The sequence below is a fragment of the Nesoenas mayeri genome (genome assembly GCF_963082525.1).
Source record: "Nesoenas mayeri genome assembly, chromosome: 34".
NCBI lineage: Eukaryota > Metazoa > Chordata > Aves > Columbiformes > Columbidae > Nesoenas > Nesoenas mayeri.
The window spans coordinates 373,944-387,815 of NC_137575.1; the positions used below are offsets into that span (position 1 = coordinate 373,944).

Consider the following 13,872-nt stretch of genomic DNA (forward strand, 5'->3'; position numbering starts at 1 on the left):
AGCCGCTGCCCTCACCTCATTGGTCCTGACCCCGCCCCCCATCTCCCATAGGCCGACTCGAAGCGCATCACCCTGGTCCTGCAGCAGCCCGCGGGGGGCGGGGCCAGCGCAGGCTCCGCCCCTGGCCCCGCCCAGCGCCACGTGGTCCTGGGGGGGCTGCCCGGCAAGATCGTGCTGCAGGGTCACCAGTTGGCCGCCCTCGGCCAATCAAAAGCTGCCCCCGGGCAGGCCAAGGTGGTCACCATCCAATTGCAGGTGCAGCCGCCCCCGGGCGCCCCCCAGGGGGCGGGGCCCAAGGTGCAGGTGCTCCAATCGGCGCCCGCGGGGGGCGGAGCCCCGGCCGTGGGCGTGGCCTCGGTGGTGGGGCCGGGACAGAGGGTGACGGTGCCGCTCAAGGTGGTGCTGCAGCCGCAGGTGAGGGGCGGGGCCATGGGGGCGGGGCCTTTGGGGGGCGGGGACTGAGGTCTAGGGGGTTGGTTGGGTTGGGCCTGATCCTGGGCTTGGTTGGACCCAACTCTTGGTGCTGGTTGGTTGGACCCAAGTTTTGGTTGGATCCAACTCTTAGTCTTGGTTGGTTGGACCCAACTATTGGTTGGACCCAACTCTTGGTCCTGGTTGGTTAGACCCAAGTTTTGGTTGGACCCAACTCTTGGTCCTGGTTGGTTGGACCCAAGTTTTGGTTGGACCCAAGTCTTGGTTGGGTCCAAGTCTTGGTCCTGGTTGGGCCCAACTCTTGGTCTTGGTTGGTTGGACCCAACTCTTGGTTGGACCCAATTCTTGGTTCTGGTTGGACCCAAGTCTTGGTTGGACCCAACAGTTGGTCTTGGTTGGTTAGACCCAAATTTTGGTTGGACTCAAGTCTTGGTTGGACCCAACACTTGGTCTTGGTTGGTTGGACCCAACTCTTGGTCCTGGTTGGACCCAAGTCTTGGTTGGACCCAACTCTTGCTCTTGTTTGGTTGGACCCAAGTCTTGGTTGCACCCAACACTTGGTCTTCATTGGTTGGACCCAACTCTTGCTCTTGGTTGGTTGGACCCAACTCTTGGTTGGACCCAACTCTTGGTCCTGATTGGACCCAAGTCTTGGTTGGGTCCAACTCTTGGTCCTGGTTGGTTGGACCCAAGTCTTGGTTGAGCCCAAGTCTTGGTGTTGGTTGGTTGGACCCAACTCTTGGTCTTGGTTGGTTGGACCCAAGTCTTGGTTGGACCCAACTATTGGTTCTGGTTGGACCCAAGTCTTGGTTGGTCCCACCTCCTGATCTTGGTTGGTTGGTCCCAACACTTGGTCTTGGTTGGTTGGTCCCAACACTTGGTGTTCGTTGGTTGGTTGGCCCAACTCTTGGTGTTGATTGGTTGGCCCACCTCTTGGTGTTGGTTGATTGGCCCAACTCTTGGTGTGTTGATTGGTTGGGCCCACCTCTTGTTGTTGCTTCGCCCCGCCCCTTCCCCGCCCATCTCCGCCATGTTTCCCACAGGCCGGCTCGTCTCAGGCGTCGTCTCCGGGTCTGTCGGTGGTGAAGGTGCTGACGTCCCCCGACGGCGCCGCGCTGGCGCCCCCCGCGCCGCCCCCCGCACCCCGCGGCCCCTCGGAGGAGACGCGCAAGCTGGAGCACCAGAAGAAGCAGGAGAAGGCCAACCGCATCGTGGCCGAGGCCATCGCGCGCGCCCGCGCCCGCGGCGAGCAGAACATCCCGCGCGTGCTCAACGAGGACGAGCTGCCCCACGTGCGCCCCGACGACGACGCCGAGCGCCGGCGACGCCGAAAGGGCGAGCACCGCGCCGCGCCGGGCAAGGAGGACAAGGCGCGCAAGGGCAAGGGGCAGGGCAGGAGCAAGGGCAGGAGCAAGCCCAGGTGAGCTGGGGGTGGTCAGGGGTGGTGGGCGCCCAACCGTGGGCGTGGTTGGCCAACTGTGGTCGTGGTTGGCCAACCGTGGTCTTGGTTGGCCAACCGTGGTCATGGTTGCCCAACTGTGGTGTTCATTACCCAACTGTGGTCGTGGTTGGCCAACTGTGGTCATGGTTGGCCAACTGTGCTCGTGGTTGGTCAACTGTGGTCATGGTTGTCCAATTGCAGTCTTAGTTACTCAACCGTGGTCATGGTTGCCCAACTGTGGTCTTGCTTGGCCAACCGTGATCTTAGTTGCCCAACCGTGGTCTTGGTTGCCCAACCGTGGTCTTGGTTGCCCAACCGTGGTCTTGGTTGCCCAACCGTGGTCTTGGTTGCCCAACTGTGGTCGTGGTTGCCCAACCACAGTCTTAGTTACTCAACCGTGGTCATGGTTGCCCAACTGTGGTGTTCGTTACCCAACTGTGGTCATGGTTGGCCAACTGTGGTCTTGGTTGTCCAACCGTGGTCATGGTTGGCCAACCGTGGTCATGGTTGCCCAACCGCAGTCTTAGTTACCCAGCCATGGTTGTTGTTGCCCAACTGTGGTCATGGTTGCCCAACCACAGTTACCCAACCGTGGTCATGGCTGCCCAACTGTGGTGTTCATTACCCAACTATGGTCATGGTTGCCCAACCGTGGTCGTTGTTACCCAACTGTGGTCTTGGTTGCCCAACCGTGGTCGTGGTTGCCCAACCACAGTCTTAGTTACCCAACCATGGTCATGGTTACCGAGTCGTGGTGTTCATTACCCAACCGTGGTCATGGTTGCCCAACCGTGGTGTTCATGACCCAACTGTGGTCATGGTTGCCCAACTGTGGTCATGGTTGCCCAACTGTGGTCATGGTTGCCCAACCGTGGTCGTGGTTGCCCAACCGTGGTCGTGGTTGCCCAACCGTGGTCGTGGTTGCCCAACTGTGGTCATGGTCACCCAACCACGGTCTTCCTCACCCAACCACGGTCTTCCTCACCCAACCATGGTCCTTATCACCCAACCATGGTCTTCATCACCCACCCACGGTCCTTATCACCCAACCACGATCATGGTCACCCAACCATGGTCATTATTACCCAACCATGGCCTTCCTCACCCAACCACGGTCCTGATCACCCAACCACGGTCTTCCTCACCCAACCACGGTCCTGATCACCCAACCACGGTCCTGATCACCCAACCACGGTCTTCCTCACCCAACCACGGTCTTCCTCCCCCAACCCTGTCCCCACGTTCCACCTCCCCCAGCACCATCACGCCGGTGGTCGGCAAGAAGCGCAAGCGCAACGCGTCCTCCGACACCTCGGACGCCGAGCTGCTCCCGGCTCCATCGCCGCGCCAGGAGGAGGAGACCAGCGTCCAGGTACCGCCCACCACCCGCCGGGGGGCGCCGCGCCATCATGGCCGCCCCCCGGCGCCAACCGCGGCTGCGTTGTCCCCCCAGAAGCGCCGCTCCAACCGGCAGGTGAAGCGCAAGAAGTACACGGAGGACCTGGACATCAAGATCACGGACGACGAGGAGGACGAGGAGCTGGACGTGACGGGGCCCGTGCGGGCGGAGCCGCCGCCGCCGCCGCCCGAGCACGAGGGCGAGACGCTGCCCTCCATGCAGTTCTTTGTGGTGGGCGCCGTCTTGGGGTCGTTCCTTGGGGTGGGACTCCAGATTTGGTTCATTTTGAGTGGTGGGACCCCATATTTGGTCCATTTGTTGTGGTGGGACCCCATGTTTGGTTCATTTTGAGTGGTGGGACTCCATATTTCGGTTCATTTCGAGTGGTAGGACCCCATGTTTGGTTCATTCGTTGTGGTGGGACTCCATATTTCGGTTCATTTTGAGTGGTGGGACCCCATATTTGGTTCATTCGTTGTGGTGGGACTCCATATTTGGTTCATTTTGAGTGGTGGGACTCCATATTTTGGTTCATTCTCTATGGTTGGACGCCATATTTGGTTCATTTTGAGTGGTGGGACCCCATATTTGGTTCATTTGTTGTGGTGGGACTCCATATTTTGGTTCATTTTGAGTGGTAGGACCCCATGTTTGGTTCATTCATTGTGGTGGGACCCCATATTTCGGTTCATTTTGAGTGGTGGGACCCCATATTTCGGTTCATTTTGAGTGGTGGGACCCCAGATTTGGTTCATTTTGAGTGATGGGACCCCATATTTGGTTTATTCTCTATGGTTGGACACCATATTTGGTTCATTTTGAGTGGTGGAACTCCATATTTCTTTGTTATTCTGTGGTGGGACCCCAGATTTGGTTCATTTTGAGTGGTGGGACTCCATATTTTATTATTGTTATATGGTAGGATTCCATATTTGGTTCATTCTCTATGGTTGGACGCCATATTTCATTGTTATTTTATGGTAAAACTCCATATTTGGTTCATTTTCTATGGTAGGACTCCGTATTTAGTTCATTCTCTATGGTCAGACGCCATATTTGATTCATATTCTATAGTTTGACTCCATATTTGTTTTGTTTTCTATGCTCAGATTCCGTATTTTCATGGTTATTTTAAGCTAGAAATTGGTGTTTTCCCGATTTTAAGTGGCACAATTCCCCATTTCCTTAATTATTTTGAGGTAGAACCCCACATTTGGTCAATTTTTGGTGGCGAGTCTCCCTGTTTCCTTCATTTTCTGTGGTAAAACTTCACATTTTCTTCATTTGCTGTGGTAAAACTTCACGTTTTCTTGATTTTGTGTGGTAAAGTTCCAGATTTTCATCATTTTTTGTGGTAAAACTTTAAGTTTTCTAGATATTCTGTGGTAGGACTCCCCATTTCGTTAATTATTTTTGTGGTAGAACTCTACATTTGGTCGATTTTTGGTGACAGGTTGCCCTATTTTCTTGATTTTCTGTGGTAAAACTTCACGTTTTCTTCATTTTCTGTGGTAAAATTCCCATTCTATTGATATTTTTGAGGTAAAACTCCCTATTTTCTCTATTTCTTGTGGTAAACTTCCCCGTTCCATTGATATTTTTGAGGTAAAACCCCACATCCTCTTCACGTTTCCGCCTCCCCGCTCCCCATTTTGTCGCAGTTTTGGGGCGAAACTCCCCACTTTTGGGGTTTCCGCGCCCACCGCTCCCGATTTTCGCACTTTTGGGGGCGTCGGGCGCCGTTTTCAGCGCGTTTCTCCCCGTTTTGGCGCAGGAGAACCCCAGCGAGGAGGACGCGGCCATTGTGGACAAGGTCCTGGCCATGCGGGTGGTGAAGAAGGAGGTGAGCGCCGTTCCCGCCGCTTTTTTGGGCCAGTTTGCCCCTTTTTAACCACTTTCCCCTCTCCCCGCAGCTCCCGTCGGGACAATTCACTGAATCCGAGGAGTTTTTCGTCAAATACAAAAATTAGTAAGTGACGGGGGGGTTGGCACCGCCCAACCCCCCTTAGGCCTCAAACCCGACCTTTCCAACCTCATTTTGGGGCGAAAACCCCAATTTCCCTGCGTTTTCGAGGGCAAGATGGCGGCCAACACCTTCCCACCTCATTTGAGGCGCCAACGACCCAAAATTCCCCTTTTTTGCTGTTTTTCCTCTCAGAATTAGGTGCAAACCCCCTTTTCCGCGTCATTTGGGGGGTGGAAATGCTGTTAAACCACCTCAATCGCCCCATTTTTGGGGCAAAAAGCAGCGAAAACCTCGTTTTCCCTCTTTTCTGTCACTTTGCGGGGCAAAATGATGGGAAACGTATTGTTGAGGCAAAAATAGCTGTTTTTAATCAATTTTAAGGCGCAAAACGCCACAAAGCTGCTTTTTACCCCATTTCGAGCCGCTAAACGCGTCGCTCGCCCCCTTTTTGGGCCAAAAAGCGGCAAAATCCGCTTTATCGTCAATTTTCGGCGCCAAATCGTCCTGTGTCGCCGTTTCGCTTCATTTTTGCCATAAAAACGGCGAGAATCCCGTTTCCCGCCTCCTTTTTGGGGCAAAACGAGCGGAAAACGCGTTTCCCGTGTAATTTTGGGGTCAAATTGGCGTTTAAGCCGCTGTTTGTATCGTATTTTTGGGGCAAAAACGCCAGAAATCGGGGTCGAAGCGCTTTCCCGCTGCGCCGCGTTTCTGAGGTAAAAACGGCGGGAAACGGCGTTTCCCGCGCAATTTTTGAGGTAGAATTGCCGTGATTTTTGACATTTTTGTGATTTTCTTACGTTTTTGCCCAAAATCGCCGCTTTTCGCCCCAAAACGCAGCTCGTACCTGCACTGCGAATGGGCCACCATCGCCCAGCTGGAGAAGGACAAGAGGATCCACCAGAAACTCAAGCGTTTCAAGACCAAAATGACCCAAATGCGCCATTTTTTCCACGAGGTACCAACCCGGGGCGGGTTTTGGGGTGAAATCCGGGCTTTTTGGTTAAAAACGTCGCTGTTTGTGGTTAAAGGACGAGGAGCCGTTCAACCCCGACTACGTGGAGGTCGATCGCATCCTGGACGAGTCGCACGGCGTCGATAAGGACAACGGCGAGGTGAGGACCCCAAATCCGCCGCTTTTCGCCCCAAAAACATTTACCCACTCAAAACTTGCTTTTCTCGACCTAAAAATGACGTTTTTTTTTGCCGAAAACGGCGCGATTTGGGCCCAAAACGACTCATTGGGGGCCAAAGCGACGGGTCGGGCTGACAAGTTGGGGCTGTTGGGTCAGGAAATGACGGGTTTTGGGCCAAAAAAAGGGGTTTGGGGGCAAAAACGACGCGTTTTGGGTCAAAGTGAACGTTGGGGGCCAAATGTGAAGGTTTTTTTGGGCAAAAAACCTGTATTTTGGGTCAAACTTGAGGTTTTTTGGGTCAAACTTGACATATTTTGGCCTAACCTTGGCATACTTAGGTCCAACCTTGACGTATTTTGGGTCAACCTTGACGTATTTTGGGTCAACCTTGACGTATTTTGGGTCAATCTTGGCGTAATTAGGGCCAACGTTGACATATTTTAGTCCAACCTTGACGTATTTTGGGTCAAACTTGATGTATTTTGGGTCAATCTTGACGTATTTTGGGTCAACCTTGACATATTTAGGCCCAACGTTGACATATTTTATTCCAACCTTGACGTATTTTGGGTCAATCTTGACATATTTTAGTCCAACCTTGACGTATTTTGGGTCAAACTTGACGTATTTTGGGTCAATCTTGACGTATTTTGGGTCAGTGTTGACATATTTTGGGTCAATCTTCACATATTTTGGGTCAATCTTGACGTATTTTGGGTCAATCTTGACATTTCTCGGGTCCATCTTGACATATTTTGCGTCAATCTTGACGTATTTTGGCCCAACCTTGACATATTTTGTCCCAATTTTGACGTATTTTGGTCCAAACTTAACATATTTTGGTACAACCTTGACGTATTTTGGTCCAGACTTAACATATTTTGGCCCAACCATGACATATTTTAGTCCAACCTTAACATATTTTGGCCCAACCATGACATATTTTAGTCCAACCTTGACATATTTTGGCCCAACCGTGACATATTTTGGGTCAAACTTAACATATTTTGGGTCAATCTTGACGTATCTTGGGTCAATCTTGACATTTGTTGGGTCAATCTTGACATATTTTGCGTGAAGCTTGGCGTATTTTGGGTCAATCTTCACGTATTTTGCTCCAACCTTTCCGTTTCTCGGGTCGATCTCGCCGCATCTCGCCCCCGTAACGCCCCATTTTGGGCGGAATCGTCGTGTTTTCGGCCAACGCCAGCCCGTGGTGTACTACCTGGTGAAGTGGTGCTCGCTGCCCTACGAGGACAGCACGTGGGAGCTGCAGGAGGACGTGGACGAGGCCAAAATCGCCGAGTTCCGCCGCATCCAAGCGCGCCGCCCGGAGCCCAAGCGCCTGGTCAGTCCCAAAACCCCCGTTTTTCGCCCCGAAACGGGGGGCGGCCGCTCAGGGGGTGTCGTGGTGTCGTGTCGCAGCCGCGGCCGCAGGCGGGAGCGTGGACCAAGCTGGAGGCGTCGCGGCAATACAAGAACCACAACCGGCTGCGCGAGTACCAGCTGGAGGGCGTCAACTGGCTGCTCTTCAACTGGTACAACAGGTGGGCAACGCGCTTTTTGGGGGGATTTCTGACGTTTTGGGCATTTCGGGCCTTTCGGGGCCTCTTTGGGGCCTTTTTGAGGCCTTTTTGCGGCATTATTTTGGCGCTTTTTGAGGACGTTTTGCCACCTTTTTGCGACGTTTTTCAGGGCTCTTGGACGCCATTTTGGGGCCTTTTCGGCACCTTTTTTGGGTGTTTTTTGAGCCATTTTTGGGGCCTTTTTTGGACTCCTTTTGAGGCCCTTTTGGGGCCTTTTTTTGAGCCATTTTTGAGGCCCTTTTGGCACCTTTTGGGGCCTTTTTTTGAGCCATTTTTGAGGACCTTTTTTGGACTCTTTGAGGCACTTTTGGCACCTTTTGGGGCCTTTTTTTGAGCCATTTTTAAGGCCCTTTTTGGACTCTTTTTGAGGCCCTTTTGGCACCTTTTGGGGCCTTTGAGCCATTTTTGAGGACCTTTCTTGGACTCTTTTTGAGGCCCTTTTGGCACCTTTTCGGGCCCTTGATTGAGGCCATTTTGGAGCCTTTTTGGGTCCTTTTTGAGGCCTTTTTGAGCTCTTTTTCAGCCTTTTATGAACCCTTTTTAGGGCTTTTTTGAGGCCTTTTAAGACCATTTTTAGGGCCTTTTTGGGCCGTTTTTGAGCCTTTTGAGGGCTGTTGGGGCGTCTTTTTGAGGCCCTTTTGGGGCCTTTTGGCACCTTTTTTGGGCCTTATTTTGACCTGTTTTGGGGCATTTTTCGGTCATTTCTTAATGTCTTTTGGGGCCTCTTTGGGCCCTTTTTTTGAGCCATTTTTGGGGCCTTTTTTGGACTCTTTTTGGGCCTTTTATTGGCCCTTTTTTGAGGCCTTTTAGGACCTTTATTGAGGCTTTTTTGGAGCCTTTTTGGGGCACTTTGTTGGGCTCTTTTTGGGGCGTTTTTAGGCTCTTTCCTTGGTCCTTTTTGAGCCACTTTTGGAACCTTTTTAGCTTATTTCTTAAGGCGTTTTTGGGCCCTTTTTGAGTCCTTTTTGAGGCCTTTCTGGGCTCTTTTTGAGGTGTTTTTGGGGCCTTTTTCAGGCCTTTTTGGGGCCTTTTTTCCCCCCATTTTCTCCATTTTCTCCCCCATTTCCTCCCCCATTTCCTCCCCCATTTCCCCCCCCATTTCCCCCCCCATTTCCCCCCATTTCCCCCCCATTTCTCCCCCTATTTCCCCCTCCATTTCCCCCCCATTTCCCCCTCCATTTCCCCCCCATTTCCCCCTCCATTTCCCCCCCATTTCCCCCCCCATTTCCCCCCCCATTTCCCCCCCATTTCCCCCCCATTTCCCCCCCATTTCCCCCCCATTCCCCCCCATTCCCCCCCATTCCCCCCCCATTCCCCCCCCATTTCCCCCCCCATTTCCCCCCATTCCCCCCCCATTCCCCCCCTATTTCCCCCCCATTATTCCCCCCCCATTATTTCCCCCCCCATTATTTCCCCCCATTATTCCCCCCCCATTATTTCCCCCCCATTATTTCCCCCCCATTATTTCCCCCCCATTATTCCCCCCCATTATTCCCCCCCATTATTCCCCCCCATTATTTCCCCCCATTATTCCCCCCCATTATTTTCCCCCCATTATTTCCCCCCATTATTCCCCCCCATTATTCCCCCCCCATTATTTCCCCCCCATTATTTCCCCCCCATTATTTCCCCCCCATTATTCCCCCCCATTATTCCCCCCCATTATTTCCCCCCATTATTCCCCCCCATTATTCCCCCCCATTATTTTCCCCCCATTATTTTCCCCCCATTATTCCCCCCCATTATTCCCCCGCATTATTTCCCCCCATTATTTCCCCCCATTATTTTCCCCCCATTATTTTCCCCCCATTATTTTCCCCCCATTATTTCCCCCCCATTATTTCCCCCCCATTATTTCCCCCCATTATTCCCCCCCATTATTCCCCCCATTATTTCCCCCCATTATTTCCCCCCCATTATTTCCCCCCATTATTTCCCCCCATTATTTCCCCCATTATTTCCCCCCCATTATTTCCCCCCCATTATTTCCCCCCCATTATTCCCCCCCATTATTCCCCCCCATTATTTCCCCCCATTATTTCCCCCCCATTATTTCCCCCCCATTATTTCCCCCCCATTATTTCCCCCCCATTATTTCCCCCCATTATTTCCCCCCATTATTTCCCCCCCATTATTTCCCCCCCATCTTCCCCCTATTTCCCCCACCTTCCTCATCCCTCCACCATTTCCCCCCATTTCCCCCCATCCCTCCGCCATCTTCCCTCGTCCTTCCGCCATCTTCCCCCATCCTTCCGCCATCTTCCCCCATTCCTCCGCCATCTTCCCGCCATCACTTCCCCCCCTTTCTCCGCCATTTCCCCCCCATTTCCCCCCCATTTCCCCCCATTTCTAACCCCCCGTCTCCCCCTCCAGGCAGAACTGCATCCTGGCGGACGAGATGGGGCTGGGCAAGACCATCCAGTCCATCGCGTTCCTGCAGGAGGTTCACGGCGCCGGCCTGCGCGGGCCCTTCCTGGTCATCGCGCCGCTCTCCACCATCACCAACTGGGAGCGCGAGTTCAACACCTGGACGCCCATGAACTGCATCGTGTACCACGGCAGCCTGGCCTCGCGACAGATGATCCAGCAGTACGAGATGTACTGCAAGGACGCGCGGGTGAGGCGCCGCCATTGCCTCGGAACGGCGACTTTCGGGCTTGGAGGCACCAAAATTGCCTCAAAACGGCAAAATCTGGGGTTGGAGGCAGCAAAATTACCTCAAAAAACGGCAAAATTTGAGGTTGAGGCATTAAAATTGCCTCAATAATGTTAAAATTTGAGGTTGGAGGCATCAAGATTGCCTTAAAAAGGTCAAAGTTTGAGGTTGGAGGTATCAAAGTTACCTCAGAAATGTCAAAATTTGAGGTTGGAGGCATCAAAATTACCTCAAAAACATCAAAATTTGGGGTTGGAGGCATCAAGATTGTCTCAGAAACAGCAAAATTTGAGATTGGAGGCATCAAAAATTGCCTCAATAATGTTAAAATTTGAGGTTGGAGGCATCAAGATTGCCTTAAAAAGGTCAAAATTTGAAGTTGAAGGCATCAAAATTACCTCAGAAATGTCAAAATTTGAGGTTGGAGGCATCAAAATTACCTCAAAAACATCAAAATTTGGGGTTGGAGGCATCAAGATTGCCTCAGAAACAGCAAAATTTGAGGTTGGAGGCATCAAAATTGCCTCAATAATGTTAAAATTTGAGGTTGGAGGCATCAAGATTGCCTTAAAAAGGTCAAAATTTGAAGTTGAAGGCATCAAAATTACCTCAATAATGTTAAAATTTGAGGTTGGAGGTATCAAAGTTACCTCAGAAATGTCGAAATTTGAAGTTGGAGGCATCAAAATTACCTCAAGAATGTTAAAATTTGAGGTTGGACGTATCAAAGTTACCTCAAAAATGTCAAAATTTGACATTGGAAGTATCAAAATTACCTCAATAATGTCAAAATTTGACGTTGGAGGCATCAAAAATTTATCAAGAATGTTAAAATTTGAGGTTGGAGGTATCAAAGTTACCTCAGAAATGTCAAAATTTGAGGTTGGAGGTATCAAAATTACCTCAAGAATGTTAAAATTTGAGGTTGGAGGCATCAAAATTACCTCAAGAATGTTAAATTTGGAGGTTGGAGGCCTCAAAATTACCTCAATAATGTTAAAATTAGAGATTGGAGGTGTCAAAATTAGCTCAAGAACATCAAAATTTGACGTTGGAGGCCTCGAAATTACCTCAAGAACCTCAAATTTTGAGGCCTCCAACTTCAAAACCACCTGAAAAACCCCAAATTTGGGGGGTGGGCGGCAGCGGAACCCGCGGTTCAACGTGGCGGATGCTGAGGGCGCCGCCATGTTGTCCTCGCCGCCATGTTGTCCGTGCCGCCATGTTGTCCATGCCGCCATGGTGTCTATGCCGCCATGGTGTCTATGCCGCCATGTTGTCCGCGCCGCCATGTTGTCCATGCCGCCATGTTGTCCCCACCGCAGGGCCGCCTGATCCCCGGCGCCTACAAGTTCGACGCGTTGATCACGACGTTCGAGATGATCCTGTCGGACTGTCCGGAGCTGCGGGAGATCGAGTGGCGCTGCGTCATCATCGACGAGGCCCACCGCCTCAAGAACCGCAACTGCAAGCTGCTCGACAGCCTCAAGCACATGGACCTGGTGAGCGATGGCGGCTATGGCGCCGTTCGGGGTCCTGGAGCCGGGAGGTGGTGTCTGTGATCCAATATGGCGGCGCCTGGGGAGGTTGGTGGCGTCCGTGATCCAATATGGCGGCGCCTGGGGAGGTTGGGTGGCGTCCGTGATCCAATATGGCGGCGCCTGGGGAGGTTGGGTGGCGTCCATGATCCAATATGGCAGCGCCTGGGGAGGTTGGGTGGCGTCCGTGATCCAATATGGCGGCGCCTGGGGATGTTTGAGGTAAATTGTGTGAATTCTGAGGTAAATTTTAGTGATTTTTGAGGTAAATTGAATTTTGAGGTGAGTTGTGGTGATTTTGAGGTAAATTCTGGTGATTCTGAGGGAAATTTTGTCAGTTTTGAGGTAAATTTTAGTGATTCTGAGGTAAATTCAGTTTTGAGGTAAATTGTCTCAATTCTGAGGTAAATTGTCTCAATTTTGAGGTAAATTTTAGTGATTCTGAGGTAAATTCAATTTTGAGGTAAATTCTGATGATTCTGAGGTAAATTTTCTCAGTTTTGAGGTAAATTTTAGTGACTTTGAGGTGAATTTGATTTTGAGGTAGATTGTTTCAATTCTGAGATAAATTGTTTCAATTTTGAGGTAAATTCTAGTGATTGTGAGGTAAATTTTTTCAGTTTTGAGGTAAATTTTAGTGACTTTGAGGTAAATTTGATTTTGAGGTAGATTGTTTCAATTCTGAGGTAAATTGTTTCAATTTTGAGGTAAATTCTAGTGATTGTGAGGTAAATTTCCTCAGTTTTGAGGTAACTTTTGGTGACTTTGAGGTAAATTCAATTTGGAGGTGAATTCTGATGATCCTGAGGAAAATTTTCTCAGTTTTGAGGTAAATTTTAGTGACTTTGAGGTAAATTGGACTTTGAGGTAAATTGTCTCAATTTTGAGGTAAATTGTCTCAGTTTTGAGGTAAAGTTTAGTGATTCTGTGGTAAATTCAATTTTGAGGTAAATTCTGATGATCCTGGGGAAAATTTTCTCAGTTTTGAGGTAAATTTTAGTGATTCTGAGGTAAATTCAATTTTGATGTAAATTCTGATGATCCTGAGGTAAATTTTAGAAATTTTGAGGTAAATTTTAGAAATTTTGAGGTAAATTTTAGAGATTTTGAGGTAAATTGAATTTTGAGGTGAATTGTGGTGATTTTGACGTAAATTCTCACGATTCTGAGGTAAATTGTCACCCTTTTGAGGTAAATCCGCCATGGGATGGTCCTGAAGGGCCACGTTGGGTTCTTGGTGACACCTGGAGCCCATGGGACGTTCTCCGTGCGCCATCTTGGTGGCACCTGGAGATGTTGGGCCCATGGGATGGTCTCAATGCTCCATCATGGTGGCACCTGGAGATGTTGGGTCCATGGGACGGTCTCAATGCTCCATCATGGTGGCACCTGGAGATGTTGGGCCCATGGGACGGTCTCAATGCTCCATCATGGTGGCACCTGGAGATGTTGGGCCCATGGGGTGGTCTCAATGCTCCATCATGGTGGCATCTGGAGATGTTGGGCCCATGGGACGGTCTCAATGCTCCATCATGGTGGCATCTGGAGATGTTGGGCCCATGGGACGGTCTCAATGCTCCATCATGGTGGCACCTGGAGATGTTGGGCCCATGGGGTGGTCTCAATGCTCCATCATGGTGGCATCTGGAGATGTTGGGCCCATGGGGTGGTCTCAATGCTCCATCATGGTGGCATCTGGAGATGTTGGGCCCATGGGACGG

The 13,872-nt window shown here is 50.9% G+C and overlaps 1 protein-coding gene across 1 annotated transcript in view; it reads left to right on the forward strand.

Moving 5' to 3' along the window:
* Window positions 1–13,872, forward strand: part of CHD8 (chromodomain helicase DNA binding protein 8) — a 41,684-nt gene that overhangs the window by 4,728 nt on the left and 23,084 nt on the right. The window contains 12 exon segments of the mRNA XM_080361593.1: window positions 52–414; window positions 1,476–1,852; window positions 3,131–3,245; window positions 3,327–3,503; window positions 5,047–5,115; window positions 5,186–5,241; window positions 6,076–6,193; window positions 6,267–6,350; window positions 7,582–7,719; window positions 7,797–7,918; window positions 10,331–10,574; window positions 11,939–12,115. Of these exon segments, the coding sequence (XP_080217719.1) occupies window positions 52–414; window positions 1,476–1,852; window positions 3,131–3,245; window positions 3,327–3,503; window positions 5,047–5,115; window positions 5,186–5,241; window positions 6,076–6,193; window positions 6,267–6,350; window positions 7,582–7,719; window positions 7,797–7,918; window positions 10,331–10,574; window positions 11,939–12,115 (2,040 nt within the window).